Source organism: Morchella importuna, assembly GCF_003444635.1.
Source record: "Morchella importuna strain M04M26 chromosome Unknown Morimp01GS008, whole genome shotgun sequence".
NCBI lineage: Eukaryota > Fungi > Ascomycota > Pezizomycetes > Pezizales > Morchellaceae > Morchella > Morchella importuna.
The window spans coordinates 479,336-503,541 of NW_025763405.1; the positions used below are offsets into that span (position 1 = coordinate 479,336).

A 24,206-nucleotide genomic window follows, 5' to 3' on the forward strand; every position below is an offset into this window, starting at 1 on the left:
GGAAATGCAACAACGATTTCAAGCGGGGAACAAACACCTAGAACATACCACTATTAGTTTAATTCACTTGAAGCTTGTCACTTGCCACCAGGTGACCTCACCCAATGTCCCGAGTTTAAACTTGACTGTAGTATATCCTGTGATTTCGTCATATCGTGCGGGATGGCGGGAAACGGTACCGAGTGATATCTCATGTCTCAGCTTCCACCAAAAGGGCGGATTACGGCTCGTACGTCCCAGAGAATTAGCGCGGGGAGATGAATAGCTACTCCTCGTTTCTTAGTATTCTAATTCTATCCACGCTTAGGGCCGGGGTTTTCTCTTGGAGGATTGAAGGGAAGATCAATTCCTACCACCAACAGCAACCCCATCCCCGAAACCAACCGTCAGAACACACATCAAACACTCACCCCTCACTATCAGACCCCACCTTCCCAAACCCCCCACCAAGACTATGTCGAGATATACTCGATGCAACACACGCTTCCTCGCCACCGGTGAAAACTGCCTGCAAACCAATGACTCTCTCATCTTCATTGCGGGTTTGAGGTGGACCGTAGGCCAGCGGACAGGGGTCTTCATGCAGCAGAAGCCGCCCTGGTGGAAGAAGGATAATAGAAACAAGATAAAGAATGTCACCATTCCGCCGCCGAAGAAGGGGAAAGATCCGTGTTGGCATTAGGAGCGAAAACGCTCCCTAATCAAGCACTAGGGTGCGTTAAAGGTAACTGCCGTTACGCCAATTGCTGTTTGAAGCTGCTGACCTTGCATAAAAATTAGGATACGGGAGGATGGAGTAAAGAGAGAAATATTACTTCGTTCTGTACGGTTTTTAAATCTGTTATTCAATGAATGTGTACTTTATTGAGACAATAAAGTTTCAATAGATGTGCTCACTGTCCCTGTTCCCTGTATAAAGCTCTTGTGGCGTCCTCTTGACAGGTGAAATACGATATACTATACTCGATGCCTGGATGAAACTAGAAGAGCGAGCATGAATTCGTTTCTGTCCTCAGAGGAACCCTTGGGATTCATACCCCTCTTAGAATATGGCCAGACACGATCAGCATCACTTGAGACTTTGAAGAGACGTGGTAGAGTAAATATACCAGGGAGCAGAGGTTGAATGTCTCAATCATCTTATAGGTCACGAAACTCACTACTATGCACAGCGTACAGTTGAACACATATACATAAAAACCGTCTTCAAATAACCAAATCCGGAGTCCCAACCTCTAGTGTAACAACCGATCGGTTGGGGCTACCGCAGTGGGCATAATTAGTTGCTAATTACATGCATGTCTTCTCCTGCATCTGCTGTGGCATCGCTGCCCCCACCAAAAGACATACGGGTTCGCAATCGCTGGCATGTATGCGATCGCGTGCATATATTGACCGTTGAAAGTGCATAAAACGATGATTGGTACGATCCCTCAACAAAGTGCACGTGTCAACGTGTCAACGGTCAGGTATTGTTCCCGGGACTAAGTTCGACCCATGCAGTTGGTCTCTTCAGGCGCACAGACAACACGGCGGATTCCGCAGCATGGGTCATCACTCGATAGCAACGCTGATTGGAGTGCTTACTTTTTAGGGGCTGGGGAGGCACACTCAAGGCAGAACATGGATGGAACCAATAATGTGATAGGAGAACCAATGATGCATTACAAAAAGCAATAGAGTGATGCGGGGCCGGTTTGAGCATCGCCATGCATGCGACATGACATCACCCGCACAGTCATTCCCGGGACAACGGCGAACTTGGTTCGGTCCTGAATGTGCCAGCGGGGGTTAACAAAAACTGATCAAGGTGCACCGGCCCACTTATTTAGCCTGATGATCAGCTCGGAACGTCGTTATTCTTTATCAACCCGGCTCGCCATTGACACCAGAACAACTGTACGTGGCTGTTAGGGCGTTTGACTCAAAGCTAATGATTGATAATTCATCAAAAACCTGTTAGTAATGCCATACCCATTGACCCCCGCTTGAAAGGTCAGCCAGACCAAGGAATGAGAAATCTGTCCACTCAAGTCACCCACCTGACATACTAATTTTCCATCTCCTTACATCTACTTCAAGCATTTCCCACGAAATCTGAAACCGCTACGGCTTTAGGTGTCAAAGAAAAACTATCTCTCCGTCTGTCAATGCTGCCCACCCTCTAATAAGACAATTAAATATATATATGGGAGATCTACTATTTGATAAGAGAGAGAACCAGATCTGCTAGTACATAAAGTCACACTGGATTTGCTTTTTCTTGGGTGGGCAGCATTTTCAGGGATAGGGTGGCAAGTTCCAGATTGATTTCACAGCCCAACCGCAACTAACAGGTACCAAATACTATAATACAACCCTTCTCTTATTGAGGTACTAATCCAGGAGTCCTACTCCCTAACATATCCCACGCTAAGACATTATTAAAAGATAACAAAGGCACCTATGACTAATCCACTAAATCGGTGACAGATACCTGTACGCATACAAATACGTCAATATATCCCTGCCCTACACTACTGGCCACATCTTCTGTAACGTATCCACTATCTACACAAAATACGATCTCACTACGTGTCAAACTCGGTCATGTGCCACAGCACCCATAACACCCAAACCAGCCATAAAAGACTCATAACACTTTCTAATAACACTGCATCATGCACCTCACCCACACCATCCCACATCCACCCGCGGGGGTCCGTGAATGGCTTGGCTAGGGCTTCCACCCCTCCCAATCTGGTCAGACTAATTAGACCCTGGCAGGGAATAATTTGTTGGGCTTGGCTCTGAGTATAAATAGGCTCTCGTCCCACCTCACCTACAACCTTCACAATATAGACAAACCACCCTGCCTAACCTCCTATATCAACCGAAATGGATACAGCCCTCAGCGCCCTACACTTCTACCAGCCCCTCCTCGAGCGTGCAGCCCCCACCGTCACACTTACCGAGCAGCTGCGCGTGCTGCGCCAGAGTATCACCGTCTATGAGTCCGTACTGAGGGGTATCCAGCGGCGGCTGCGTACTGTGGCTAAGGGCGATATTGTGGAGCGGAAGGAGTTGAGGGAGAAGGGCGAGTGGTATGCCCGCACGTATAGAGCGCTGAAAGAGAATGAGAGGGAGATAGTCAAGGCAATGGTGGCAAGCCCAGCGGATAGAGGGGTTGAAAGGAGTAGAGTGGGGTGGTAGTTGGCGGTTTATTGGGAGGTGTGAAAAAAAGGCGTGGTGGAAGGGTGCACGCCTGATGAAAACGTGGCGGGGTAAAGGTGGCAAGATTTCTGGAAGGTGTGAGTGGCGTGAGAAACAGAGTGGGTGGCGGGAGAAACGGTGTCGAAAGAAACAGCGTGAGTGGCGGGAAAAAGTGTATGGCTCTCCAGGGAAAACGTAGCAGGAAAAAGAGGTGTGCAGGAACGTGGGGAAAACATGTTCGGTGTGTGACCTTGCGGTCGTGAAGCCCCAATATCTTAATATCCTATTTATTCCTTATCTAATATCTCCCATACCTATTCCATTTATAATTACCTACACAACCAATCATTTCCTATTAGCTACAATAGATATCGTAATATCGCTGTTCTTAAACCAGAAAGCCCTGATATATAAAAGATTAGGATGAAAAGAAATTTAGCAAATGGCGAGTAATGATTGGCCTTGCACCTAGGCGTCCGACATAGAACGTTAAGGGTGTACTGGAATATGTCGGAACAACCCTTCAATGAAATGATTGTTCTGTGTAATACTCTACCCAGCCAGCTCGGAAAGTGCCCTCAACGGCAAAAAGGTCCCAAGCCAGAGTAGTGGGAAAAAGAGAAACATAAAGCTTTAGTTCATTCACCAACATAATTTAAATTGATAGCATAAATTAAGAAATGATTCCGGTTGGCAACAAACTGGACAACCTCTAGTATATATACATAATAAAAAAAAATAACCCGCTCGGCATCAATAATTTAGAAAACAAAACAAAAAAGAGAAAAAAAGTTCACAACACCGCCTAGGCCTCGATTGCTACGTCTTTTCAACGTCCGGAGTGGGGGTTGAATGCTCACAAGTTCGGGACAGAGTGTGAGCTCTATACCGCTGGGCTGCCTCCAACCCCATGTTCACCTTCATTCCTTTGCTGATTTTAGCCCCATGCGGGGCTGGTACCCTATAATATAAAAAATCGCAGTAAGCTTCTTAGTACGTAGTACTAAATGAATAGACTTGTGCCAAGACTCCTTAGTCAGCTGCCTGACGTTACCGCCTAGGAGAGCCTGCGATGACTAAGCGTGGTCACGTGAACGTAGGGTCGTCTAGGTAACGAGACTACTAAATGAACTCATTATACCCCCAATATACAACCTTCAACACACTTTCAACAGAAGAGGTCAGCTCTCAACAGTGGCGACCGCATGTAGATGGGACGAGCCTAAGTTTCTATCCATAAACCGGGAGTAATTTCCTCTCTAGACGCTATAGATATCAATGATATTGATACAAGAATACTAATCTAGGTCATCAATTACTCCCCATGTCCACGTGGTGGTAATATCTGCACTGTCCCCAGGCATTTAAAAGTGGAGAGAGGCGGCCAGAAGACATACTGCACTTGAACTAAATTGGAGAGAGTCTGACACCACTACCTCCAACTCCGAAACACAGGAACGCTTACAACCAAAACCACAGCGATTTCCAATCAACTCCCCCTCGCCTCCTCACGGACTTGAAAAACAAACCTCGAAGTCCACGACCCTCACAACCCTGAGAAGGTCATAAACAATGTCGAGCAGATTCGAACGAGGACTCTTCGCATACGCTTCAGTTTTGACCGCTCCCTCAGAAATGGTAGCTGGCTACACCCATCTCTTGAAGACGCATTTTCTCCAAGATCTACCTACACTTGAAGAGGAACTCGAGCGGATCAATATGGACATCAGCCCCATGGATGACCTTCGCCGCGGCTACTACAGACGCTTGGAGCACTACCGCTTTCTCTACACCGTTCAGCGGAACCGACTCATCCTAGATGGCATCAACCCGAACGCCCGTGCGGATCCCGAAATATACCCACAAATCCATGGAAGGCTCGCCCGTGTGAGGCGGATGAAGGCTACGATTGCGTTCGTAACTAAGGGCCAGGTGGATCTACATCACGGATGGTTGAGTGCGAATACGAGGAGGAATATCATTCTACAGAAAATGGCTCTTGAGGTTGGAGGTGATGGGACTGAGGAGTTGATTGAGTAGGTGGAACTGGAGGGGGCTGGGCTTACTGGAACTTAATAGGCTGGGGACCTAGTAGGTAGCAGGTTCACGAGCCCACGGATAACTACAGTAGAGATGGGGAGTGAGAAGAGTACGAAATAACATGTCCCTTTACGTTTATGTGCTCCATTGCGGTATTCTTTCTCAAATTGAATTTTAAACGCCATCTGTGGTCTAAGATCAAAGTGCTCAGAAATTAGGCACTCCTGTGAATATAAATCACAGTCCTGTGATTGCCCTCGTGTATTTAGTCCTGTGCGTTTACTCACTACTGCTTATAAGAGATATGAGGTTTTTATATCCTGATACTAATTTTTCCTAAATTTTTTATACAAGAATACCCGTTTACTTCTCAAAAACCATTTCTCCGATTTCACGGAAAAGGCCTAAAATGGCACAGTGTTCGGTATACGTGCTCTGAAATAACACATGATGCAAAAAGACACAGTTCGCTATCACTACAAGTAAAAAAAGAGAAGAAAAAAAGAACAAAGCGTTCTATAAAACTACAAAAGGTACAAAACTACAAAAGGTACTGCCCCGACTTATTAAGACATTTGCGAATGCTACCCCCACCCCTGGTTTGAACCCAGGACCTTATGTGTGTGTGGTTGTATCCTGGGTACGCTCGGTGTTGACGAGCAGTCTATTCACTAGACCACCCGCCTATAGTGGATGCTGTGCTGGAAGTGGTAATTGAGCTTGGCAGCGTGCCAAGATGCAGCAGAACCCTAACCCTTCTACCCTTCGGTATCATTGCTCTGTTTTTTTGTTTTTTTGTTTAACCCAGCTGTCATTGCTCAGCCATCCGTATATGTATGCATTTTCGATCATACAGAACTGTGTCATCTTGCATCATGTGTATTGTAGAGCACCGTTATGAATTGAACAGACAACACGGTCACAACCCATAAGTGTAGCTAGATTAAGAGACACCTTGCCCTAGGACCAGTTAATACAGTCTGGCCCTGGAGCCTTAGGTTCCGGGACACAGGTGTTCTTAAGAAATTTAAGAACAATATGTCCAAACCTCCCCTCTACCCCCCCCCCCCCCCCCGCGGGCCAACAACACAAACTAACCTCCCGACGGCTTGAAAGAAACAAACAGCACAAATCGTCTACCATAATGTCTGGAACTGCCGCTACACCAGCGCCTACCTCGACAGACCCACTCCAACAAAGGCTCGCCCAGATCGATGCAGACTTAGACGAGGCATACACTCGATGCCACGACAACTACAGGCGCATGGAAAGGTACCGACACAACTACAACGTTGAGCGGAACGGCATAATCCTTGGTGGCGGCGACCCGTTCAGGATCGTACCTGTATTTACGCCTGAATCCTTCAAAATGTGGTCTAGGGTATACCTACTGAAGAGGCTGAGGTCCAGGACTGCTGAACTGAAGAAGGAGCAGAGGAGTTTGCATGTGTGGTGCATTGAAGCGAAACAGGAGAGGGAGGACATTCTGAACGAGATTAAAAGGAGGACCGTCGATAATGGAATTTATGGCTATACTGATGGGGTGGGGCCGGAAGAGGCTGGGCCCGGTGGGGCTTAGAAAAGTGGGAATCAAGCTTCTAGGAAGTGAGAGCGTGAGAAAGTAGAGTGGGTCGGTGACGGTGACAGAGTATCTGGTTATTGAATTATGAGCCTTGCTTCCAGCCTCTGTTTGATAGATGGAATAGCTTTTTGTAAGATAGAATAGCACGAGTCTTCTGTATTCTAAGACAAGGAACATGGTTTGAGATTAATGAATCCTTGGCCACATAAGCCACACCCTGTACTTACATCCCTATCGTTTATCAACCATATTTTCCCTTGCTCGGAATAAGAATAAGTTATTCCACGTATTCACAGTGTCAATGACGATGTTACCCAACTGATATAAGCAAACCTCTTACCCTTTTGATAGATAAAAAGAGTTATTCTTAATATCAAACAGGCTACTGAAGCTAAGGAGCTGAGGTTATTGGTCTCGAAACTTTCATGTATGCTTAACGAATCATGACTACATAACATACCACATAACTCTTATAACATATATGAAGTACACCCCCCAGGGCATCCCAGGGCATCCCACTCATAACTCAGGGTGATCCTTCCCGGAGGAGTTTGGCGGGTGTCGCCGTCGCTCGGGTCCTGTAGTTGAGATACCCAAGCTTGGCGTATGTAGTAGCCCTTGGCATCCAATTCCTTGTCAAGCGCCTGAGTCATCACCACTAAACCACAGGATATCACTCGGAGTTCATCCCGTCGGAACGGAATTTACCGATTGATCGGCCACCCAAGAATTCGTTGAGTGGTGCTATGACGGGCTATCTGGTTGCGTCCTCGACCGCTTCATAAATACAGTACCAGAAAAGGGGGTGTAATCCGTGCCGCAGAAACAGAGTCCTGCGGCACCCTAAGTACTATGGTATTGAGAGAAATCCAATATTTACTACAACACTTGTAGGAATTGCTAGTAATGCTACTATATGCTATGCATTTCCGGGGTTTCCGGGCCTTTCCGGCCTGTACCTGCAACAAAAAGGTACATCTGTTATTTTGTTCATGATAATTATCAACACATCAGTTACATGTAATTCATCGATATCTCCGTCATTTTTGGTCACTCACCAAAGGGCTAAAGAGAGTTGGGGAATACTTTTAAAAAATTTTTGTCCATCCGATATTCACTACATGATGAAACAGTTATTCTACTATGTGCACAGGATGATGCTGATAATTCGAGTGGTTTGTGTTGATGCTCACGATGGGTTAGCCATGGTGTTGGCCGAACAATCTTATTCCCCTTGTCATCAAGAGTTACTGCCACACCTGGGTGTGACAGAGCCAGTCATGCCGTATTTCTACGTTACTCCTGACAATTATCGATTATCAAAAGTGCGGCTATAAGTCGGTATTTCTCAAAATGCGCATAGACCCAGCATTTCTGTAGCATTCCTACGGTAGGGATTACACCCCGTTTTTTGGTACTGTAATTATAATAACTAACAAGTGACCTGGCCAAGCAAAGACATTTCCAAGCTGGAAAGTAGTTTTGAAGCCTTGGTACAGGGCCACTACGAACACTACACCTCTGTGTTTGTGGTTAGGTATCTATCTCCTGGCGTAGAATTTTTGTCTTTTATATTAGCAAATCAAACTTTATAAGAAAGCCCAGCAGAAGACTAGATCTGAGGAGGGAATTCGTCTGTTGGGCGGTTGTAAAGCGTCATTCCCCCCCAGAGCAACATTCCCCCTTGAAACACCCTAGAAGAACCCTAACCCACCCACCACTTGGATAAATGGTATTACCAGTTTAACATGTTGCAAGAGGTGGTTAAATAGTTAGTACGGGTTTCAGGTACTGATGGTACAGTTAGTACAATACGGGGACGTTTTCATACTGGTTTGTATCATTGCAAACACTAGGTGGTGGCCGATAAGAAAAGAAAGTGGCCAGGGCACGTGTAAAGCACACTCTTGGCTCGTCCCCAGCCCCCCTTTCTACATCCCGTGGTGTGAACAGTTTTCTTCTAAGATGTGGGGGATGGGTGCGATGCTAAGCACATTTTGGCATTTTAAGCTCCCAGATTCTGTCCTTGGCTGGTCTGGCCAAAAGTAAGATACCCTGCCGGATAGTCAAAGACCTTCCTTCCCAAAAAAATCCTTCACCACACTTTTCCGCACACACCCAACCCTGACCGCGCTCCATCAACCCCCACCCCACCACCCCACCACCCCACAACGAACACTCCACACTGCAGCTATTCCCCCGCTGTTCCTCATACCCACACCACCTCACTACCCCGTCAAAATGGACGACCCAACCACTCTTCCCGAGCTCATCTCCACCTTCACCTACTGGATCACCCACACAACCCAAAAGATCCACCTCGCCTCCCACCGCGCGCAGAAGCTCTTCGAGGACACCAACAAGATGCGCTACGACTACACCGTGGGCCGCCGCGCCCTCATCCGCAGCGGCTTCGATGTCTCAAGTACCCCGCTAGATGCCAGCATGATTCTCAATGAAGACCTAAGGCCAGAGCAGATCGTGATGCTACAGGCCTTGCTCAACCTGAGAGGTTTGGTCGAGCGCCGCGAGGTCATTAGGAGCCAGGTGGAAAACCAGATTAACGATCTTGGCGTGATCAGGGGGCGGTTGATCATGATGTTGGAGGAGTTGAGGGAGATGGAGGCGAGGATTGGTGGGGATGAGGTTGATGAGGGTCGGCTTGCTCATGCGGCTGGCGTCATCGATGCGGTTGAGATCATTGATGCCATGCAGAACGAGGCTGCGACGGAGATTGAGACAGGTGTTCAACAGAATTAATGAATTTGGTCGAAGGATTTCGGAGGTGTCTGTGAGGAACATAGTTGAAGGAAATACTCTATGTTCATGACCGAGAAAATAAAACTGCTTTTAAATTTCGTCCATCGTTCCAGTGATTAGGCGGTTCCTTTTATGAATAAATGCCTATCCCTTGAGCGAACGAAACTCTCAAGCCCGTAACCCTTGACTGTACACCTATTTACAGTGGAGTCTCGATAATAGCATATGATCGGGAACGGATTTTCGTGTGCTACTATCGGGGATATGCCTATATCGGGAACAGCTTTGCCCGTACCGACCCGTTTGGGATTGCCCAACTATATGCTACTATTGGGGATATGCTATTATCGAGGTTGCTACTATCGGGACTCCACTGTAATTAGGTAGCTTGATAGCCCTTTGTGTGTGGTAATAGTGACACGGCCAGCCAAAGACCAGAGCGAATTACCAAAACAGAGGTGAATTAGCCGCAAGAGGGAGGCTGAAATCTCGAGAGTTCCATTCGTCCAACGGATAGCCACTTTTTCCAGATCCTGGGTGAGCTGTTCCTCCTCTGGCCACATAAACGACTAGCCACAAGGCTATCATTGGTATGAATTCATCCTGCCTCCGCGCTGCTTCCGCAGGGGACTCAATTCCCACCCCTCGAACTCTACCCTGTTCTTTGGCCCCCCCATTCTGGAATAGTGGATAATGCTCCTCCCCATCCCTGATATAGGAGAATCAGTTTAGGATCGCCTCATCCTACACCAGGTACAACGCCACCCACGGAAGATATCACAGATCATAAGTGATACTAGAGTTCTCAATTCAACGTTTTTTTGCGGCATAAATGTGGCTTCTCGTAGGAGGCGAGTTAGTTCGCACCATCTGATATTAGTAGCTCCACTCAGTACCGCGCAGTGGTCATGACCGCCCCTCAGTCGCCTTTCCCCTAGCAATCAAGAAACAAGGCTATTTTTCAAAACTAGGAGGCATTCGCCTGACTAGTTCATGCTCTCTTGGTATTGAACAGTACCAAGGGAAACGACGACTGAGTCTTCACGGCCACTGACCCTCTCGTGCGGAAGGTGTTTTTGGCAAGTGATTTCTATGCCTAGGATAATATCTGTATGATTATTGGTTGATAGAATTAGGAGCATTACAATTTATGATATCAATCAGTGATGTAGAGATATGTCCCTGCTTTCCTCTCCTATAGATACCTTGCAAGGCATCAGCCACCTTTAGGTTCTATTATAAAGTAGGTGATGAGGTCAGTTTTTGAACATATATAGAGTGATCCTAGAGAATGATTTGGCTTCCTTAGGGGGTTTAGCATATAAAGCCATGGATTTCTAAATCGTTACCAGAATGTGCTAAGTAAGATTCACAGTAAATAGATAACTCTATCTTTATGTATTAAACAATGAAACTTTTGAGTGGGGAGTACATAGATACATACATGTAGTTCTCGAGATATCGGAATCCCCTGTTGCGTTTCGCCGATATCAAATTCGTACCTGCATGTAGTTCGGCTAAAAAATTAAAAAGAGAAAAGAAAAAATAAAGAAAAGAAGAACCGAGAGAGAGAATCCGTAAGCCTTACACTTCACTGATTATAAAGTCGAATAGCCGTCATTCGCCACTGTGACAGATCTCTGATTGTCCCGGGGTCGACGTTATTTCTTATCGATAGCTGTATGCAGTTAGCGGGGAGGACTTGTCAAAACGACGGCCGAATTACATGTGCTTAACCTAAGGCAACACTTACCACTAAAAAAACACTTCCACCACCATTGTCATCAAACCGCTCATCCACGGAGCTTTTCCTCCTACTCGATCATCTTTGATCGGTCATCAGTCACTCCGACCGTGCCCCATTGTCTACTGTCTCCGGCCTCGGATCCCGCTCTTAATCAGCCCTACACGGACCCTACCGGCTAAGCAATTCTGGTTTCCTCTGAGTCCGAATCGGTAAGAAACCCCCCTCCCCCCATTCACCTCAGGTCCCCAGGAGTAGATATTAACCGTTTCCCGTCCAGTACTGCCATGTCTTCACTCCCGCTAAACACTAATGCGGCGATCTCCGGCATCTTGACCAGTGCTGCCAATGTTGCCACTTCCAGCAACGGCCCTCCTCCCGCAAATCCTTTTACTCGCCGCCGTGGCAGCGCCCCTCCCACCATCGTTGCCGGCGGTCCCCCCAATAGTTCCATACTCCCTCGCAACACCTCTCGCGCTAAGGCCGCGGACACTGCGAAGCGTCGTATTCGATGGTTGGGATCACGAATGATTCAACTCGAGCGGCGTCAACGCATCCGGGAGGCGTATGGAGACTCCTTGATGCGTCAGATCTCCAATGAGCAGAGGAACACCTTGGGTAATCAGCTTCCCACGGAGTTTGACAAGAAGTACATTGTGGCCCTCGATACTTTCGGGCACGAAAATGAACAGCAAATTCGAGTTGACGCTGAGATCTTAGAGAACCTCGATACCGAGCTCTCAGAGGAGATGGACCGGGCTGCAGAGCTTGAGCACGACAAGGAAATGGAGGACCATTTCGCCAAGATAAAGAGGATGATTGGAGATGACGGAGAGGGTATCGGAAAGAAGCAGAGTCGTATCGTTTTTAAGCGCTCGTAAACTTCTTTGTACAAGTCGTCATTAAGTGACACTGAGCAGAGCTATTGGCTTACAATAAAATCTTTCTTTGGAATACCCCTGTACGACTCTGTTCTTCTCCTCTATCCATATCAAGGTGATCCCCAGGAGACTAGCACCTGGCACGTGCCATTCCTGACATAACATATTCAAGAAGCTGGTGGGCAGATACGCCATCTCATTAGAGAATTTCTTCCGAGAATATCAGGTTGTCCTAAACCGTGGCAAACTAAGCGTTGGATGTTTAATCCTGTACGGTATCTCCTTAAAGCATCTGGATCGTACCATAATCCGAGTTCGTGTCCCTAGATTATAAGAGTTTGTCGCGGAGGTGTCGGACATGAGCGACAGTAGATAAATGCATATCTGTACTCAAGAGAACGAGGTGTCCCTTTTACGATTCCCTTGACCCGCAGACCTCGTTCAGCTCCCGGAGTAAATGAAAATCGAAAATATCCTATTCCGGTCCTATTTTCCTTTGAAGCTTTGAAGCACAAATAGGCTATTAAGGGAAATCAGGAAGTCGCTATCAGTCCCGAAGCGTGTACTCAGCCACGAAATAAAAATCGTTTCGTTGGGTGAAGATATCCAAGATAAGGTTTGAGTACCTTCGACCCACCGATGCGAAGAAAAGCCAAACGTTCTGCAGTCAATCTTGTTAGCGAGGTGACATTGGTGCTGAAATTACCAAGTATACTCCACTTCTCTCACATTGACTTTCGAGATTCTTCAATCCATCCATTATTATCGCTCTTTCCCGTTAATTAGAATTCAGCCAGTTCTCATTACACTCGCTTGATTTTGTTGTCGCGGTTTGTGAGGCAGAGTCGAGGAAAAGTTCCAGAGGTCGGAGGCGAGATCGCTTGATACATCGCATTCCCGATGACGTAACTTTCATGTGGCCGCTAGTACTATATCAGCTGTTCGGTGAGGACGGGCATCCCTGTCAGTGGCGGTGCTAGCGAACTACATCAAGCCCAACTCTCAAAGCATCATGATCGTGAGAATTCGGAGTATTCTATATCTTTCTGGCGATAGATATCACCGATTAATTGAGTAACAGACCGATGAGTTATCTCCACTATAACAAGCTACTGCTGGGTTGATCCCAACTTCATAAACCATCACTCGGAATTCCACTGACGCAAAAGACACAAGTCCCCGCTCTTTTCTTGCCCTAATTAATCGCCGAGACACACTGACTGGGTTTATTCATCTACGGAATGTACTCATCATTCCAAGGCGGCCTTTTACTCTCGCGAAATCAAGGCAGCTACAGTCTCGATCAGTCAGAACCTGCAGTTCGTGGGCCAGAACCATGATCAACAGGGTACCAATAGAAACTGTAAGTTTATGAATAAACCTCTTAGGCTTTATATTCTAACTGACTAAATACTCCAAATAGCGGAATAGAAACTCGGCTCAATCGGTGGGATTGTGACGTTGCTCGTGGCGTTGAATACCATTGATCGATACAACGACTGTACTCCGTTCTTGACAGAGATTAGCGATTAACTACAACATTATCGAGGAGAGGAAGCAGCTTCCTATCCATTTTTCTATCGATACTCCAGCAGGAGGAATATATAGCAAGTATATGAGCACCTTAATCCTTCCCGGTAATAGGACTGACAAAGTTAGGACCGATACCGGAAAAGAATAACCTCATTTATCGTTTAAAAGAGTTCCTACAAACCTGGAATAAGGAGTGGTTGTGTCTACTAAACAATAGAGACAAATTTCGACACATGTCCGGACCCCCGTCTCATTTCTAATATGTAGGGAGCTATTCTCCACATACTCTATACCTTCTTTAAGCCAATCTATCATTCCACACGAGCTCAACGGTTATCCTATCTATACATGTCCGAACGATACAGACGATTGATCGATGAATATCTCGTTTACTAAGGGGTTCCTAACTCGGGAATAGCTAACACACGGGATGTCCGGTGTCATATAACATATCCAGATACTCGGAAGGTCATCCGCATGCCGTAATCCTGCCATAGAAGCTCCCGGGATAGCAGCATATAGGGGATTAAACTATAAACGCATCCCCCTGGATAGCTTATATAAATAACGCGACATGGACGGGGCGCAGACACATGAAAACGACCGATTGATGCCTTATGTGAGGTCTACTACGCCGTCTTTTCTCTCCGGCAAGAATATCACAAAAAAGGCCTTTCCTACCACGAAAGTAAAACGCCTTTCACCCGTTCCCGTCTATCTCAAAGAATCTGAAACTACTATACTCGGCCCGGGGGGTGACAGAAGAAGATGTAACACACATCCACCCCGAATGAACATGAACTACCTAGAACCCCCTCCGACCAGAGTCAAACTGGTGACCAACCGGTAAGCAAGCTATTGCGGCCGGGTGTGATACGAACTACTAACACCACAAAGGGATGATATATTGTCACTAGGTGGGTTGAACTTTGTCATAAACCAGAAAAGCCGCGGGAGCAGACGTAAATATGATTGCTCTCCGCAGGAAACACGCTTGCTCCTCCTAGGATATATGGCTTTGTAACCCCTCTGCGTCCATCTCCGATGTACCTTCCACAAGTTGTCGGCGACGATTGGTCTTGATCAACCTTATTCGAATCCTGTGGTCTAGTAACATCATACCATGTATCCCTGTCAAATTAGCCCACAACGCCGCCCGTCACAATCCGTTGTGGTGTAATGGTTAGAATCAGTCGCTCTCACCGACTAGATCGGGGTTCAACGGAACTTTTGTTGCTTCTTGTAACGCTTCTACTGATTTATTTTATCGGCATGGCTCTTATTATTTAGGGCCGTTTGGTTGTTTGGGCGTTTCAAATTCCAGTGCCGGGCAACAGCGCCGTTAAGCGAGCTTGGCGAGAAACAAGGTCTGCGTTATCGGTATTCGGCTCGGCGCGGCGCATAGACCATGACCCTTTAATGTATTCTAGTGCATCGTCACCCACTAAACAATAAGACCGCAGGACGCCATATCATAGCTGCGAGGACCTCTTTTGATACAAATAAATCCGGACCAGCCGAGACGCAGATACCTTCACCGGATTTCTCCTTCCCTTCCCTTTTTTTTGTTTAATTCATTACCTTCACTGGATGACTGTTGGTGAATATTATCCCTAACAGGATTGGCCAATTCGAATTTCAACGCCTGTCCGGCGGTTTCCGCTATGATGCGCTTCCGATCATTGACACCTATCTACGGCAGCCTCCTTAGCCAATAGATTAGAGAGTGTGCGGGAACAGCTATGCGAAACCTGGTCTTTGATTCCGAATCAGGCATATGCTTTAAAAGCATATTACCAAAGGAAGAAACTAATAACATACGTCAGGCGAGGCGGGAATTTGAGGTTTTAATGTTTCAATATACTGATTATTTTACCTGTGTAACAGGACTGAAATATAACAAAACTGTAAGTAAAGTAAGCAATATGTGCCTAAATATCGGAGAAAGGGTAATAAACATCTCGGAGGCTTACATCCGGGCTATTCTAACTTTAGAAAGCTACAAGTCATAGAAGCGCATGGGACAGGCGCGGGCGGCAAGGGGCAAATCACGAAACACTTCCGAGCAAAATCTTTTCTAGACTCATAACACTATCTCAAAGCTTGGTCTCAATTCAAGAAATGTAATGGTAATTGATAATTTATTTGAACTGCAACGAGAAAGAGCGTTGTCGTGCTATAATAGACCAGCTCTTATATCCTTTATTCCACCTCCGAAGCACACCTTACTTCTTTGCCGTTCCGCTAGACCCGCTGGACCTGCTGGACCCAGAGCTTGGGGTAGAATAAGTAGCATTCCCCTTCCCATCATTATAATAGGAGGAGCCCTAAAGTAAGGTATGTAAGCTGAAGCCGAAAGGGCTATATAAATAGTATAGACACCTACATTTGAATTGCTATAATAATAAGAACCGTCCTCTATACAAAACGAGAACAGTCAGTACGCAACAACCAAGATCAGCGATAAATACATGTAGAAAGGAACTTACTGTTGCTATAGTGATACGAGTTTTGGTTAGGAGCACTACTGCCATAGTCACGGCTGTCGTAACGATTGCCCTGCATGTGATGTTAGTATTATCTGACTTAGGTATATACAAAGAGCACTGGGATGGCGTTCTTGACTGTTTGTTCCCGATGAGGTGACATCGTACTGCTTTCCGAAGTTATCCTTAGGCATCTTGATGTAAATGAGGCGAAAAAGTTGTTGAGTAGACGGATGTAGATTTATCGATAGGTTGATGGACTGAATGACGGAGGGAAAGAGTGCGGGGCAAGGCCTCAATTTATAGGTCTGCCTCGGTTATAAGCTTATCTGTTATTGACGTCTATCTGAGTTACGTAGCTATTGAACACGTTCCTCACCTATCAATACACCCTCTTCAGAGGCTCTTTACTATTATTACATAATCAGCCTTCCCCACAAACTCAAGTTTGGATGCCTGAACACACCCTGGTGCCTAGCTGATAATCACATGTATCGCTGAGGTCACGAAACATGCAGCAAATTAGCCTGAACAGAATTTCTAAATGCTATCGGTGTTCCATTGGAGTTTCTTGTCCGTTGTTATCCTCATATTACTTTGCGCCTGGCACACTCGGATGGTCCGCCTTATCCTATCAATGATTTTTGTTCTCGTGATTACCAATAAAACTAATACCGGCCCTCGGGAATCACGCCCCAATTCTATAGCCGGTCGTAGAGATATCTTTTTTTGATTGATAGAAAGATTTATCATTGGACTCTTTCTGCTATGGTGCCGGCCTAGATGGGCTAGAGAGATCAGGAGTTTGTGGGAACACAACCCTTATGTTTCATAAGCCGGAGGTGCTGCAGCCCAGAACCGATATATTAACTCTGGCTGAAAATACCCCTCAATCACGCAAAAGAACTCTGGAAATGGCGCTACCCAAGAGAAAGATGACTCGTATAAGTAAAGTAAATCTCAGAATAGAAGTAATCCCTCCCATAAAAATAATCATTCCGTTTTGCGCCCTCGTACTCCTTTATTCCTTTTGCTGGTGGGGGGCATTTGACGATGATTCTAGACGACTTGTCAGTCTTTATGTGTTTCAACCACGGTGACGGTATTCATTCAATAGTCTCCAATGCCCCATGACCCATTTGCATCCTCATTGTTGGCTTCCATATTCGAAGGAGCCATACCATCGCCATCATTAAATACTCCCGCTCCTCCAAGTCAAACTTCAGACCTTCCCAAACACCCCTTTTGAGCAATTTCTTTACCTTACGATTTATTCGTCGAACACTACACATACAGAACTAAGTACGATCCATGATGGCACTCCCAATTCGCTCTACAGTAAGAGTAACGCTCCCTTTTGCATATCTCTTTTCTAGGATGAAGATGCATTTATTTGAGAATTCCGACAAGAATCTTCCTCCCGTTCTTTAGTCTGTGAAAAGGTTAGAGATCTCATTGCAGATTCGTGCTCGATCATTAATTACCTTCTGTTCCTGCAGCCTGCATTTATATACCTCCTCAGTCTTATATTTCCTCCACCTTCTATATGCGCCCTGAACCTTCTGTTCATCTACCGATTGGCACCTCCGAACCATTCTAAAACTTCTGCATTCCCACGAGAGAGATGCCTGCAATCTTCAAGTCCCAGGACTATCGAACGCGCCGTTCATGTCTCCTACTCCATCTCGTCCCCCCGTTTTTCACAGAAGCCCATTCTGCCCACTTCGCGTATTGGGGGGGGGGGGTGAGTCTTCCATCTCATTGGTCGTGGAAAACAAAGCAGCCGCTTATCACTGGTCTATAGATCGACAGCCAGTCAGAAACGATCCCCATAGTCTCCCAATTCGCACGCCTCCTTCTCCACCCCCATCATTATTTTGCCCTGTCTGAGCTTTCCCGGCGGTAGACCACGCTTGTGCGTAGAAATGGTATAAACGCCGCTGATGAAGCAGCGGGGAACTGTCTTCATTTACTGTACGGCCGGTGGCTGGTACCTTTTTTCAGCCAATGAGCGTCCTGCATATCTAACCCCCCCACCAGCTTCTACTTATCAACTTCACGACCTGTGTGTCCTCCGCCTAATTTTGCCATCCCGTTTACCCCTTGCCTCCCGGCCTATCCTTTATCTTCCCGGTTAAGTCGGAAGTATTCCTACCCCATCCATGGTAGGCCAGACGAGCAGTAAACTGACTACAACACGTTCGCTAGCACTGTTGGAGCCATACTCTCATCTTCGCCCACCCCGATTTTCCTGGAAACCGGTGGAGCGTTTTTTAGATCTGTTCGTCACCCTATTAGTTACGCCTCGCATGCCACGACGAGATTCTTGCCTACTCACCATCGCTTGCGACTTCAATGCCACTCCTCCCCCCCCCCCCCCCCAAATTCTACATTGGATACCCGATGCCCCGTAGCTACCTCCCCCCCCCCCCGGGGCCCTTCTTCCCACAACTACACACCAAGTAGGTGCTGCATCGAATGTATTCCGACAGAAAGCGGTCGGCGGTTTGTGTTGATGATGACACCGCTCGTTCTCCGCCCGCTTAGGGACGACCAGTCTGCCGACTTTACCACTAACCGCTAGACCTAACCACGACGTTAGCTCTAGTCCTCCATCCTCCGGTGGTGTTTCCGTTTCTCTTATCTTTCGGTGCGCCGTGCATACCGGTTTTCCACCTTGCGCTCTGATTCTCTCTCCTGTGCTTCTGGCGGCTTGTTTGGCTGTGTGACATTGCGACCTTCCGGTGTGCGGTGTGCGTCAAGATGGAGCGACAGTGATGCGCGCATTTGGCAGAGGGTTTAGGCGCGCGCTGATGCTGGCGATGAGGGGGACGGGGTGTAGACGGCGGGGGGGGCGCGGTCGTTGTTTGTGTTGGTGATTGGTTGGTGGTTTGTTGGTTGCGAGGTTTGTGGGGTGAGGTTAAGGTGGGGCATCCGTGTCGCTTAACGTCATAGAATCTCACTCGGCGAGTGAGTGTTTGTTTGGCCGGACGTTTTTTTTTTTGGCCTAATTCATGTGTTTGGCCGGACAACTATGAGGCCATAATTCAACATCCTCCATCATAAGAGAACACATAATTTCCTCTTATCTCGCTTTGAGAACAGTATAACATGAGAACTTCGATCGCCGCTATTGCGCTCTGTTTTGGGGTCCCAGCTCAGTATGCTCCCACCCCCAAATCCTGGGGGTCGGCTTTCTACTAGTCCCAAATCTAAGTTGTGTATACCCATTTGGTCTTTAATTCTACTTGATTGGTCTCTCTTCCGGCGATGTTGAACAAGGCGATTGAACTATTGCTCAGTTTTATGTCCTGCGAGAAAGCCAGGGTTAGGGTTGGGCCAAGTTCCGAATCTTTTTATTTTCATCTTCTTTTACTCCCTGGATCCCCCAGGTACGTTCTCCTTTTGTCACCCGCTTGCTTCATCAAGCAGATTTGTGTTTTTCTCCTCGTTCACCCTTTTCCAATTTCAGTCAACGCAACCACCAACTCCACAGATCACCCCACCACCAGACAGACCGCTAACCAGAACAACCTCCCCTACCCCCAGTTTCGACCCTTTCGAACATCGCGGTCTTATTACCCTCAGATTTAAGTTACAACTCCTTCGCTCTCCATCAGCTTTGTACCTCTCCCTACCGACACCCTCCCCCCCCCCCCCCCAAACCAAGCTACCCTCCCTACGCAGTCGGTCGTCCGTAATACACCGAAATCCGCTCCATATCCCCTCCTCCTCCCCACCCACCCGGGGAGGCCACACCCCCCCCCCCCCCCCTCCTGCACCCCTCTCCGCAGCTTCTATACCATACCGGGGCCTTCCCCATCCCCCGGTCCGGCGCATATCAAAGCTCCGCCCTATTTTACAGCATTCCAATTATCAGCTCCAAGCCCATCGGGCAACTGTGTACTATGAATTGTCACCTAATCAGGCTGTCCACTCTCGGATGAGCCCTCCCCCACGGGGTGAATCCCGAAAACTCCACCTCCATCCATTATGGTGATATGAAGGGATTCTACTCATCGTCTTATGGACCAATCTGGGGAACTGGAGTTTAGAGAAAGCGATATGGCGGGATATATACTCGTATGACATAGTATACCAGTCTCATTTGGAGACATTGGGATATGCCCCAGCAGCCCCCATACATACTCGGTGATGAAACGAAACTGATCCAGTAGCAGCTTCGCAGCGGAAATTTAAAGAGATCCGATCACCCGATATCTGCCCGACGTTCCGGAGCTACACAAGCGGAAGTTTTTTTGACTGGCATCCGCGATATTTCTGGACAATTCACTCCCGCGTCAGAATTGAGGAGGACGATGTTATTCTCCAAGCTGGGAATAAACATTCCCGCGCCTAGTAGGGAGGGATATATCGATAAATAGAATTAATGGCCGCATTCCGCCCATAAGCATCCTCAATCAAAGGGCCTAGCAGGTTTTATGCTAAAGGTCCGAATCCCTCTAGGGCGCACCGTCAAATGGCAGGGTCTGGCAAAAAGCAGTCCGGTCGAGATAAAACGGACTACAGTGAACTCTGGGTGTTCCTATCACCTTTTGTGGTCAGAACGACATCGCAGCTACGGACTATGCCTGGCGTTGCGTCTGACCCCGGAAAGGACAAGCTACAACGCGAACCCCCCAAGGCTATCTCTGTTCAGCATTCAACCGGTCGATTCTACCCATTCCCACAGCCCGGCGACGAACAACTTGCTCGTCTCCGGCGTCGCGTCTTTTTCTCGGTTTCGGTCCTGCTCATCGGTGTAGAGTGGAGAGAAACCTGATATCAGGTTGACGCTATCATTATCCCCCGGCTTGCCTGGCGGTATGTTGAGGTGATACGTAGAACAGGACACACGCCAGGATAGCGGCTCTTTGAAGTCTCCGTTTTCCTTTCGGTTCTTATGGATGATGTCTATGTCTCCATTTCTTCGAAGGACTAAAATATACGACCAAAGACATACCGCCCCCCCCCCCCCCCCGCGAACCAACCCGGGCAGACCTGCAATACGGAACAAGAGGATGAAGTTGAGGGCTTTGAGGGACTAATACGACACACCTCATCCTCCTCCTCCGTCTTACTTGGATTTATTATGGGTTCGCATATCAATGCCGTACACCGACACCACCGGAAAAGGTTCGTTCCGCCGGGGAAGAAGAGGTTTAACTCAAGTTTCTCGTGAGGCTAGATGACTACGTGCTAGCTGAATGAGGTGGGCACATGTATATATTATAACGGTGGCCAGAATACTTTACCAACTTACAATGCCAGTGAAATTACTAGTAGATATATTCTACTACTACAAGCATGTTTCCGGTGGTTGTCCTTCACATGGCCACCGCCTTCCTCCCCCTCCCCCTCTATCGGTATCCAAACGTTATCAATACCAACCTACCCACTTGCAATCCCTAGTAACCACCCGAAATATAGTGATACCTCCCCCACAATTCTCGAGATGTCATCCCCCCAAACTGATAGCAGGCCCATCAGCTCATAACCGCCTTGTACCCTCTTCGAGGAAAACCTCGATTCATTGGGTTAGGTTTCTTTCAATCGCAATTTCAATTTCTTACTACCATGTACATAACTGGATTCAAAGTTTCATGCTCGTTCGTGTGGTAATAATGATTGGCTTCTCCGGACTCCCTACTAACTCGCTAATGATTAGTTTACCGATATTTCGATTTTTCGGAATAGCAGTCTCAAATTCAAATTTGTTACCTGCAGTAATCATAATCCGCACCAATAGACGCAGTATTTCTACTTCTCCCCATTCTTATTTTCGACAGCGGTGGTTACAGGGTGGTTTCTTGGGGATATATATCATTACCACACACCGTCGGAAGACATCCCGCAGTCAAAGTCCAAATTCCAAGGGCCAGACCAAATACAAACACGGAGCAAAAATACAAAAAAAAGACAATCTGCGTTAAATATCATCAGCCAAAGTTTGAGTAGAGGCCGGCAACGACAGCGAGACGAAGTCATTCCGTTGCGGGGAGTTGAATTTGATCTAGTCCGGGAGAGGGATGGATGCTAACCACCACAACGGATTGGGTGGATAACCTTCTTACACAATTTAATCCTGGTAATGTATCTATCTCTCGACGAAGTCGCAGCGACTTGCATCTTCTGACCGTCAACCTTCAAACCAGAATCAGACCCAGTAGCAGATTTTGTTATCGAATCAAATCCAAGGATTCTACTGGGCTAAACTTGTAAGAAGTACTTGTATCCCAAAACCGATACGCATTCGGTGATGTTGTTAAAAGAAGAAGAAGAAGAAGAAGAAAATGACTTTCGCTGGACTTACATGCCGCGACGGGATGTTTCAAGGACATTACCGCTCTTCAAACCCTTATGAAGCGTGCTCTGTCTTTAAAAAAAAAAGCTTATAAAAGTTCAATCCGCGGGAAAGGCGCCGCTTAAGGTTCTTTATCATCTTTGTGCGAGATTCCTTAAGTCTCTCCAAAACCTCCAGTCTGGGGCTGTAAATTTGTTAAACATGATATGTATGAGCCTGATCAAGAGGCTTTCCGGAACCAGAAAGCCAACCCTTCGTAAAATTCGAATTTGGCGAACAGGGAGCTTATCACAAAATCAAATCCTGGGCAAGTAAACAGCGGCCCTAGCAGTCAGAACTATCACTCAGAAACAAAAAGCTTTCACCCCACATCAATCGTGATTTCTCACAGCCGATAGGTGGGTTATGGGCAACTCTCTGGCGGGGAATTGAACCCCGGTCACTCGCGGTTTGTCAATGACAAGCGAGTATACTAGCCACTATACTACCAAAGACTGATATAGAAGTTTCATAGGTACTTTATCAGCCTTTCTGTACATCACAAGACTTCTGCCTTCTTTAATTGATTTACAAGTCGCACGCGGACTATCAGAAGAACTCATTCTGACAGAATGAAAGCCTTCAAATTTTCTCTTCAGGATGTCGATACCCGAGTCAGCATTTTCTGTTCGGAGTGGGTGGTGGGAGATTTGCGTGGCAACCAAACATAGAATATCACTCGGTTTAAGCCTCAAGTACACCCGTCTCATAAACGACAAACGAGTAGAACGTAGATATTCTTACGAGCGGTGGTGAGGCTTGTTAGATGACTAGAGGGCGAACTTCTCAGAGGTGATCCTTATAACACCGAGGAATAATAGCGGCAGTTCGCAAGAGAAGGGTTTGGATACAATAGTTAGGCAAGATCCAGCGCGTTTAGTACTTCTTTACTTCTTTATTTAAGAAGATGATGTAGTAACTTATCACAACAACCGCAGCCAATCTCCTCAAGTGCCCTAGACTTTCAACGACCAGATCAACTTAAACGACTCGAGTGAATGCCAATTCGGAGGTTATCGGCGCAAAACCAAATGGCGTTGGCAATCCGAACGCTACTAACTTCATGAACAACCGTCCAGACTGCGGGATGTGAACGGCAACCCACGTGAGTTTCAGCACACTTTCATTTAAACCCGTTAATTATTTGCATTCACCTAGCGAAATACCAATGTCCTCAAAATTCAATATCGCTGAATACTTGACCAGAAGCTTATGCGCATCTCCACACTATTTCGGGCCGAGCGGGGGACCGTCGAAGCGAACATCCATCGGCCCGGCTCTCAACAACCAAACTTCACAAAACCCCGCTCACCACACACCAGACCCACACGAGACACCTAAAACTGTTTGCGCCGCCCCACATCTCACCCACTGCTAAATGTCCATAAGCCCCTCCGACAACAACTGATCACAAGCCCTGATGGTCTAGTGGTATGATTCCTGCTTTGGGTTCTCTTGAATGCAGGAGGTCTCCGGTTCAATCCCGGATTAGGGCCTTGTTCTTTTTTCTCTTTTGCTCTTTCTTTTGTGAACATACATTTGTGCGGGTGGTTGTCAATGCTGTGACTCTTTTTAGTAGCGGCTCGGGGGTTGCCGTCGCTAAGATCCTCGCCACGCGAGAAGTGGGGTGAGACATGCAGGGGCC

The 24,206-nt window shown here is 47.0% G+C and overlaps 8 protein-coding genes across 8 annotated transcripts; 6 read left to right on the plus strand and 2 right to left on the minus strand.

Moving 5' to 3' along the window:
• Positions 1 to 2,877: 2,877 nt before the first annotated feature.
• Positions 2,878 to 3,192, plus strand: LAJ45_03645 (uncharacterized protein; the record flags this gene model as incomplete). The annotated part of the gene is made up of 1 exon (XM_046113230.1): positions 2,878 to 3,192. One exon carries the CDS (start codon positions 2,878 to 2,880, stop codon positions 3,190 to 3,192), a length of 315 nt encoding a protein of 104 aa, XP_045973523.1.
• A 1,572-nt stretch (positions 3,193 to 4,764) lies between these two features.
• Positions 4,765 to 5,232, plus strand: LAJ45_03646 (uncharacterized protein; the record flags this gene model as incomplete). Its single annotated transcript, XM_046113231.1, has 1 exon — positions 4,765 to 5,232. The coding sequence occupies one exon, from the start codon at positions 4,765 to 4,767 to the stop codon at positions 5,230 to 5,232; it is 468 nt and encodes a 155-aa protein (XP_045973524.1).
• Positions 5,233 to 6,376: 1,144 nt separating this feature from the next.
• On the plus strand, positions 6,377 to 6,811 carry LAJ45_03647 (uncharacterized protein; the record flags this gene model as incomplete). Its single annotated transcript, XM_046113232.1, has 1 exon — positions 6,377 to 6,811. The coding sequence occupies one exon, from the start codon at positions 6,377 to 6,379 to the stop codon at positions 6,809 to 6,811; it is 435 nt and encodes a 144-aa protein (XP_045973525.1).
• A 2,244-nt stretch (positions 6,812 to 9,055) lies between these two features.
• Positions 9,056 to 9,574, plus strand: LAJ45_03648 (uncharacterized protein; the record flags this gene model as incomplete). Its single annotated transcript, XM_046113233.1, has 1 exon — positions 9,056 to 9,574. The coding sequence occupies one exon, from the start codon at positions 9,056 to 9,058 to the stop codon at positions 9,572 to 9,574; it is 519 nt and encodes a 172-aa protein (XP_045973526.1).
• Positions 9,575 to 11,605: 2,031 nt separating this feature from the next.
• LAJ45_03649 (uncharacterized protein) lies at positions 11,606 to 12,199 on the plus strand (the record flags this gene model as incomplete). The annotated part of the gene is made up of 1 exon (XM_046113234.1): positions 11,606 to 12,199. The coding sequence occupies one exon, from the start codon at positions 11,606 to 11,608 to the stop codon at positions 12,197 to 12,199; it is 594 nt and encodes a 197-aa protein (XP_045973527.1).
• A 3,758-nt stretch (positions 12,200 to 15,957) lies between these two features.
• LAJ45_03650 (uncharacterized protein) lies at positions 15,958 to 16,381 on the minus strand (the record flags this gene model as incomplete). Its single annotated transcript, XM_046113235.1, has 4 exons — positions 15,958 to 16,059; positions 16,119 to 16,150; positions 16,222 to 16,291; positions 16,358 to 16,381. 4 exons carry the CDS (start codon positions 16,379 to 16,381, stop codon positions 15,958 to 15,960), a joined length of 228 nt encoding a protein of 75 aa, XP_045973528.1.
• A 2,027-nt stretch (positions 16,382 to 18,408) lies between these two features.
• LAJ45_03651 (uncharacterized protein) lies at positions 18,409 to 19,005 on the minus strand (the record flags this gene model as incomplete). Its single annotated transcript, XM_046113236.1, has 4 exons — positions 18,409 to 18,497; positions 18,557 to 18,568; positions 18,797 to 18,804; positions 18,884 to 19,005. 4 exons carry the CDS (start codon positions 19,003 to 19,005, stop codon positions 18,409 to 18,411), a joined length of 231 nt encoding a protein of 76 aa, XP_045973529.1.
• A 1,693-nt stretch (positions 19,006 to 20,698) lies between these two features.
• On the plus strand, positions 20,699 to 21,001 carry LAJ45_03652 (uncharacterized protein; the record flags this gene model as incomplete). Its single annotated transcript, XM_046113237.1, has 1 exon — positions 20,699 to 21,001. One exon carries the CDS (start codon positions 20,699 to 20,701, stop codon positions 20,999 to 21,001), a length of 303 nt encoding a protein of 100 aa, XP_045973530.1.
• Between the last annotated feature and the right edge of the window lie 3,205 nt (positions 21,002 to 24,206).